The following is an 8,809-nucleotide window of genomic DNA, read 5'->3' as shown; positions in this document are numbered from 1 at the left end:
AGCACGTTGTGGATATAAGCAACACTTCGGGTGTCATTGTCTTTCGTCACTCCCAGATGGGACCGTCTCGTTGCAGAGAAACAAGCTCAGGGCTCCCGTTAGTCATTATCGTAAGTTAAAATGTTCACGAAAGTAAAATGTTCGTTTTACTTTCGAAAACGAACATTTCGAAAGTTCAGTGATATTTTGTGGCGCATCTGTATCTTAATTTGAAGGGATATATAAACGTTACCATAGCGACCAGAGTCGGAGAGCGTTGGGGCAGTGATCAAGAGGAGATGAGTAGAGCTTGTGAGTCTTAAGTCTGGTTTAAACGGCAAGATTTAAGAATTGTCGGCCAATTCTCCACACCACACGAACCGATTCTAGTCACGAACATCCCGATTCCAGAGGATAATCCAGTAAAACCCCCAACATAGCATACGGGAATTTAGAATAACCAAACACGGATGACGATGTAGAAACAACAGTGATATTTTGTGGACTCATTTTAAGAGATAAAAGATGTAACAAAAAGAAAAGGTGGTGGATAAAAGACAGCGGGAGCAGCCGCTCTATTTGCTGCACTATGATTTGGAGGTGACTATGTTTTTTCATAGTTAACATTTTTAACTGAATAAACATAATAAACATATATAATAATGACCTTTACATATAATAATAAACATTTACACATATTTCCAATGTCCACCGGAATCTCAGTTGCGTGATATGTCAGCTGTTTGGGATTTCCCTCTGTTCTTACGTCACCGCGCTTTCTGATTGGCTACCTGTCACATTCAACAGGTTGTATTCTCGTTCCCAGTCAGGGAAAACTCCACAGGCTGCGATAAAAAGGCCAAGACAACCCAAATTGGGCATATTCAGGATTTAGCGGGAACTCCAACATGCAGAAGCTTTATCTTATGTTTCACCCCACCCACCCCGGCCCGTAACAAAATTTCCAAGTCTTGACCGGTCCGCTGTAATAAAAAGGTTGGGGACCACTGTTTTAAACTAGCAAATGTTCAATATTTATAGTATATTTATAGAAATGCTTGCTAATTAACTCCTAAATAAGTTTGAAAATTGAATAAACTTAGTAAATATGAATCAATCAATAAATGAATCAAGCTAGATATTGCAGTATTTTTGTATTCATGTGCTGTGTATTCATGTGACTTTATGTTTTAAACTGATAAATATGATGCAATTTTCTTTTCTTTGCTCGTGGAGAGATTGAAAATGACCATCAAACCACACATAAAAAATTTATTTAGTGATGTATGAGAGTAAGGAAAAATAATATTCAGCCTCAATGCATTGTAATGTATAAAATAATTTTCAGATAGTTAAAGTTATTAGAGAGAAATTAAGTCCATAGAAAAGAAAAGGTATGTGGCCAAGCCATAGGCCTTTTGCATGGCTAAGAAAACTTTAAACATTAATACAATAAAATATTAACTAATTTGACCAGAGGGGGCTTGGTTTAAGGCATGAGGTTTGGGGTTACGATTTGAAAAGTCATTACAAATCATTCAGTTTGTCGGGTGTGTTTATACGCACCACTTCCAGCACTACCGAGTTTAATCTGACTTCCTATTTGAAGGGGGAAAACTGGTGAGGCAGAACACATTTTCGACAGACATAAAACAGACATGCAAGTCAAAATAAACCACTCCAGAGTGAAACTGGAGCCCTGCAACCCTGCCTGTGCACTGAACAAGTGTGTGTGTTTTTGAATGTCCGGGGCATTGAAACACTGATGGTTAAAAAGGGGCCTAGAATGATCCAATTCGGGTGTTTTCAGTGGAAAACAAAGTTATGTTCACAAAAACTGAAGCCAAACTCTGAAGACCAACTCCTCTGGATTCATTAAGTGACAGGGTTGACATTCTTTCTGAATACCAGTCATCCAAAGAACCAAAACCATCATCAATAGTACTTTAACCATCTAAACATAATCCCAATATGAATAGAATATAGTCTAAATAGTGAGAATACTTTGCCTTAGTTGATGATAGATACAAACCAAGACTTGTGTGTGGGCTCACATAACAGTCAGAAACACCACGTCCTCATGGTGGATAGAAAACATCACTTCTCTAAATCTCCTTAATCTGGTGGCTCATTTTGTTCAAATGCATAATGATTTCTGCTTAATACGTTTTAGAAGAATTATACATCTAATGTAAACAGCAAAACCTGTCATGAAAATGAGCTGAATGACAAGGCTTAATGCCACAGCAGGCTTTTTGCCATCGAAAGTGTTTAAGGAGGTTAAGTGGAATTTGATGCTTGCAACAATGAAATTATGATCCAGAGTTTTTACGATAATGTTCCAGTTAGATTTCAATATAAATGTTCAGGGAGTCAAATCCCAGCCTCTTGACCTTTGCTGCATTGTCTTCCTCCTCTCCCACTGCCAGCTTTCCTCTCAATCTACTGTGATTGACAGGAAATAAAGGCCACTAGATCCAAAAAATACTTAAAAGATAAATAACTTAAAAAATTAACCTGGAGTCAAGTTTTACGGCCTTTTTATTCAGACCTTTGTGTGAGGTGCCACAATCACACAAATACATGGCTGTCTTTATTAGTGAGAATGGAGGCAGGTGTTAAGTTTAACTAAAGCCTGTTTGAGTAAATGCAAACATAGCAGAAAAAGCTGAGATTTCATATCAGTTCTTACAATTCATACAAAACTGAAAATCATAAAAGCTGCAGTATGTAACTTTTACACAGAATATGTTAAAACATATTCATATTTGCTAAACTTGTCACCATGTTAAGATCTCCTCCACCGCCTCCCTGAGCTACTATTGCCATCTGAAGAAATACACAGATCCTGACGAAAAACAAGCAATTAGAGCCAGGAGGAGGATCTTAGCGATGCCACTCAATCTCATGCATTCGCTGCTCAATGTGTTAATGAGCACATAAACAATTTACCATTACAGGAAAACCATTTATCCGTGGTCATTGGTGACTATGCTAGCTAGCCTAACCAACAGGATCTTCTGACAGGGAAAAGTTGTAGCTGAGAGCAAAGGGAGGGACCCAGAGATGCCATGTGAAGCAGCAGACAACCAAATGAAACAGAGCTGAAAAAAATTATATTCAACCCCATACCTCAATATCCACCAAAAAGACCTAGTTACCTCCAGCAAGAGGAAGCATCTGACAATATTGGCTAGTCATTTAAAATAATGGAAAATACTGCTACGAAGACATGAGAAAACTATTTATAATATAAGAGTCATCACTGAAAATAGCTCAAGATTTTCAGAACTTCTAAAAAACAGTGAAGCCTTATGATGCAAACTCTGTTTGGAGTTGCTTCTCAACAAAGATATGAGACTTTGCCCTTCAGTATATCATACAACCCTAAAACAAAAGTCTCTTTGCAGTATAGCTACAGCATAGAGCACAGTGCAGAAGGGCAAAGTGTAGCAATTAGTGAGTTTGTCTGATGTATGTGGACCCAGCCTTTCACTGCAAAACCACAAAGACAATCCCCAAGTTCCCATTTACAGGATAAAAAAGGAATGGAGCTATAACAGCACATATATCTAGTTTCATCTGACATAAGCCACTGAATCCAGATAGCTACATAAGTTTGTTTGCTAGAACACAAACAATTAAGTGAGAACAAATTAGTTTTTTTTTCTATTCAATGGAAGAAAAACAGTTGTTAATAGAAAGACAAAAAGTTACTCATTAACACAAACCAAATGTAGTTACAAATGGGTAAATATGGGACTTTTTCCCAGTGTCCAAGAATCTTGAAGGAAGAATTAATTTACTTTGAGTCATAGGGAAGACAACAGTCAACAGTGGCTGCACAACTTCCCGGTCATCAGGAGTTTCCCTAAAAATAAAAAAAACCAATTAAAAACTATGATGCATAGAATACAATGTAATGGAACAGTCCAGAGAAAATAAATTTTAAGACTTCTTAGAGTTGACTGGTCCAATCACTGGTCCAGGAAAATCAATGTGAAGCTAGCAATATATATATTTATTTTATTGTTTCTTTTAATTGCTTTTGTTTATTAAATATTCATTAGGCAGTTTGAAGGCCTAATGCAATCCAGGGTGCTGTGGTGGTGCAGGGGCAGAGCAAGACCCACAAATTGAGGCCTTTGTCCTCGTGGCGGTGGTCACAGGTTTGATTCCCAGCCTGGCGACATTTGCCGCATGTCTTCCCCCTCTCTGATTACCCTGTTTCCTGTCGAACTACTTTCAAATAAAGGCCACTAGAGCCAATAAAATCTAAAAAAAAAAAAAAAAAAAAAGGAATCCAGATTGTTAAAGAGGATTTTGTTGAGTGAACACAGGGCCATGTCCTCTACACAGTTGGAGATGCTGTGAAGTAGATGGAATCTGAAATTCCCAAACACCAGAAAACAAATCTTGTTTCTTCATAGCTGACTTTTCACCTGATGAGTGTGTTCTAAAAAATAAAAACAGAGCCGATATAGGTGCATCAATTTACAAATTTAAGATCTACTTGAAGAACAATACCTGGCCTGGTACACTGCATCTTGTCCAGAAACATGAGGAGTCATAGCCAATAAACACTGCACCTGCATTGTTTACTAAATCCAAAGGTACTGTTGGCACTGATGCAAAAGGACCCATACATAGCTTTTCTGTTAGGCAAAATCACTGCAACTATACATTGTTTGGACTTATGCACAATCCTTTCCATTGATAAAATTATGTTGAGTGTGCCTGGCTGCAAATCCACAAGTACAGGCCTTCAGCACATGCTTTTTTCCCCTCTCTCTCGTTTTCCTTTAATTTGCAAATCTTGTAATCTAAGCCTAGAGCTGACTGAACCAACTTCGAAACCAGCACAGCAACAGCGGCCAAGACTCCAATCTGTTTTCCATTTAAGTGTCAGGATGGCGTCCTTTTTGGTGGTTAACAAAAGCTGTTATTTCGAAATGATTATACAGAAAAGAAATTGTGTGAGGACTGTAGCAAGTTTATGAACAGGCCGTACGGAAAGTACTCCGCCGCACCCGGAAGCCTTTTTCCTTCTTGCGTCTTACCAGAGTGTTATTTACCAAGCACTTCTCCAGGAGGAAGAACCAAGCGATGTCATCCAGCCAGAGGTCAGGGTTTCTGCTTTTCAACATACTGCATGTTTTCAGCATTAGTGGCAAGCAACGCCTGGGTGAATCGCCAAACCGTCAAAGTGCAACATGTCTCAATGTCAGTGAGGACATAGGAAAAGCAGAAGCAATGGCGACAGCGTCAGAAAGACAGGAGAAGCAGGTTCTGGAAAACATCAAGAAGGTGGTCTCCATCAAGACTCTGCTGAGGACAGACTTCCTTATTTCATTTCCTGGGGAGGACATATTAAGCTCAATTTAGTGTTGCTCTGGAGGAGTAAGTCAAAGAAGAGGTAAGTGGAAGGTATTGACTGATCATATATAAAAAGTGAGTTTAGGAAGCCATGACATCAAGGAGTAAAATTCACTTATTTCACAAAACCAAGACATTATACTCACAGTTGTAAAAGAGCTGTGAACTGAGAACTGACGACAGCCCGGTTTCCAGGTACCATTTAAATTCCAACCATAGTGCCACAAAAAATGTCAATGAATCACATTCACTATCCCCACATCGCTCCATCATTTTTACTTGTTTGCATGTAAAATGTTCAATCTAAAAGCTCACAAATGCTATTACAGCTTTCATTCATATCATTTGTTGCATCTTAAAACACTACAAAACATAAAATTCTAGTTCATCTCAAAAATGTTAATATTGTGTAAATATGCAATATTTCTTTCCAGTCATCTCAGAAAGTGAAACTCTTATACAGAACCACCACACATGGAGTGATGTATTCCAGGCCTTTGTTGTGTTGTAATTTTGATTATGGTTTACAGAGAATGAAAACCCAAATATCAATGTCTCAGAAAATTTAAATGAAACCTCATTGTATCATACCCTAATCAGCTACTTTACTCAAAACACCTGCAAAGGTTTTCTGAGCCATTTAAAGGTCTCTCAGTCTGGGTCCGTAGACTTACACAATCGTAGGGAAGACTGCTGACTGGACAGATATCCAGAGCTCAGTCATCGACATCTGGAAAAAAAAGGTCTCTTTGAACCATGGTCCAACCCAGAAGAAGTTGGGCATTTTGTTTAAAAATCACCATTTTGTCCCAGGGCTCATCACCATCAGCATGTGAATGTGTGTATGAATGACTAAAGGTAGTGCGCTTTGGCATTTAGGCTATACAATTAGAGGCCATTTTATCATTTACCATCAACTCAGCTTTACAAATCCACTTACTACAGACTTCACTGTCATCATTTATGAAGCAACGATGAGGGCAAAATGGAAATGTTTGCAAAAAATCGAGTACATCCCAAAAACTCTAGATGCAAACAACATACGCAAAACCCTAGAGTTAATAGGGAGAGTTTCTTTGAAGTAACTGTGGTATTCCAATGGTTTTTTTAAATCATTTTGTAGGTTTATAAAACCCATTAACCACAGATTTGTAGTTTTTAAAGTGACCTTTAATATACAAAGCATTAAGAATATTGAGATTAGTAAAGAAATGCTGCCAGCTCTTCGATAATTTATCAACTCACCCTGAAGACCCTGCGCTCTTGCAGACCCCCAGCAATGGCCTCTTCTCAGCAAAGCCGTCTGCTTTCAGAGGACCTAGAGAAGAAGAGGCATCTTTGAATAAGACAGGCAGAATTGTCTGATTCAAAGACAATTCCACCTTTGAATAAGATGTGTTTAACATTTGAGACCTCTTGAGCCTCCCACTCTCAAACAGTGAAAACCATGTTGGGTAAGTGGAACCTTTCCATCGTTTTCAAGAAAAGGCTGGGGGGGTGGGAAGTTAAAGAACCTTACTCTTGTTTATTTTGCGGTTTGGATTACAGCATGGTACAACCACAGTGGCTATTTAAGAAAAAAAAAAAGAAAGAAAAACAAAGGCAAAACATGTTGCATTAAGTGAAGCGATCTGCCTTAATTGTCTCATAGTTGAAGTTGGGCTGGGGATCAGGAGATCACGGTGCTCAGATTGGAGAAGATGTCCCCTTCTCTTTCAGAAGGCTGTAATTTGAGGCTCAACAGTAATCAGCCTGAGTTCCTGTGGTATGGCGTGAGCAGAAGTGGCGGCCCCACCAGCCCCTAACACTCCCCAAAGGGTCCTTTCTCCTTTCATGTTTGTCATCAAGCATTTTTCTCAGTCATAAACCTGAACTCTAACATAAATATTGCTTCTCTGAGACTTAGCAAAATGACAGTTACTAAAATAAGGCTTCTCCGTAAAATCAAAACATCTGACAAATAGGGAAGGATGCGAACTTTCAAGGAAATTATTTGTACAAGTATGACTATTTTGAAGAAACAAAAACTGACATCAGTTCCAATTCTTTTTTAAAAAACATTGTATGGGTAGTTTTGGTATGTCCTTTGTGGACATTGCATATTAGTCAAAAAGGGCTCTGATAAAATGTCAATTAGAAACATTGGGAACACTGGTTCTACCATCTAGAGAGGAAGTGAATATGGGTTCTGTTTTGGAAGTGCATACTTCCCTGTACATACTCAGAAAGGGAGACCTTGCTTATTATAATCAACACCTATTTTCGGGGCTCTTTAAGTCCACCCACACACAGAGTTTCAATCCAGACAATTGGCCTTTTAATGGCCTACCACAGTGCAACACTGTTTGCACTCTAGCAGATTACAATCGGTATCCTACCCAGTGGCACAATTCATATTTATTTTCTGCTGAGAGAATTACTCCCCTCATGTGTCAGGCTATCTGCTGCTTCTTATTACTGAGCTTTGCTTTCATCCACTTCCAGAACTCTTCAAATGCTGCCATTGTCTGTTGGTGAAATTTGCCAAAAGACCGGAACATAGACGGGGAACAAAAAGCTGTTTTTCTCACAGAACATGAAATGCAAGAAACCAGCTTCTACATCACTGCCCGACACCTGAAGAGATTAAATTTGAACCTTGGGTCTGAGGAGTATCACATCTTTCAAACAACTGAACCAGGCGTATCCTGACTTTAGAAATAAGAACAGTGGTGTTTTTTTCTGCATTTCCAATTTCAATGTAATGACAAAATAATCGTTAAAATATCTGCCACATGGGGGGACATTCATTTTTCCATCCATCCCTCCTGTTTTATATGTTACAGGAGGGATGTAACATATTTGCTTCAAAATAGTATTTGTAGAGAAAATTAGAACCAGTCAGGTAGTCCAAGAAGAACATGTCAGTGGTTCAAACTGGGCAGGCCATTCTACCAAATCTCAATTCTCCAGGTCACACTGGAACTCAAGGTAGGTGTATCAGTACCAACTAGCTGTTCACATTAAAACTACAAAAAGGCTCCTGCTCCTGAGAACAGTTTTATATTACAATGCAATAATCCCCAAGTTATTGGAACTGCAACGGTCTGCTTGAGTGCAATATTTGGGTGGCTGTAATATTTTAAGGCAGTATATAAGGGTGGGCAGTTTAAAGATATCATTTACTTATCATGAAAAATCTATCATGAGAATTCTGATGTATTGTCTTGATAAATTCCATTTAATGATGCTAAAAGAAATTGATAGCATTAATAATGTTTTTTTTAACTATTTTCTCCACTCTGTTCAATGAGAGTGTCAATAAATATCAATAACTTCGAAAATATGATTAAATGCCATTAATGTGTGCAGTTTAGAGATATTAATCTCACTTCTTTATGTAACTGGTGACTGTTTGTCAAGAGCAATGTGTGGTGCTACCTTAAAAAGGAAAAAAAATATATATATATATATA

At 38.3% G+C, this 8,809-nt stretch overlaps 1 protein-coding gene across 1 annotated transcript in view; it reads right to left on the bottom strand.

Moving 5' to 3' along the window:
• bcas3 (BCAS3 microtubule associated cell migration factor) overlaps positions 1–8,809 on the bottom strand; it is a 135,430-nt gene that overhangs the window by 105,088 nt on the left and 21,533 nt on the right. The window contains exon 7 of the mRNA XM_015044801.1: positions 6,601–6,673. Within this exon, the coding sequence (XP_014900287.1) occupies positions 6,601–6,673 (73 nt within the window). The remainder of the gene's footprint in view (positions 1–6,600; positions 6,674–8,809) is intronic.

Source organism: Poecilia latipinna, unplaced genomic scaffold (assembly GCF_001443285.1).
Source record: "Poecilia latipinna isolate Pla-1442-1.1 unplaced genomic scaffold, P_latipinna-1.0 Scaffold691, whole genome shotgun sequence".
Lineage (NCBI taxonomy): Eukaryota > Metazoa > Chordata > Actinopteri > Cyprinodontiformes > Poeciliidae > Poecilia > Poecilia latipinna.
Note: the sequence above shows the minus strand (reverse complement) of the source record. Positions and strands in the feature narration are given on the sequence as shown.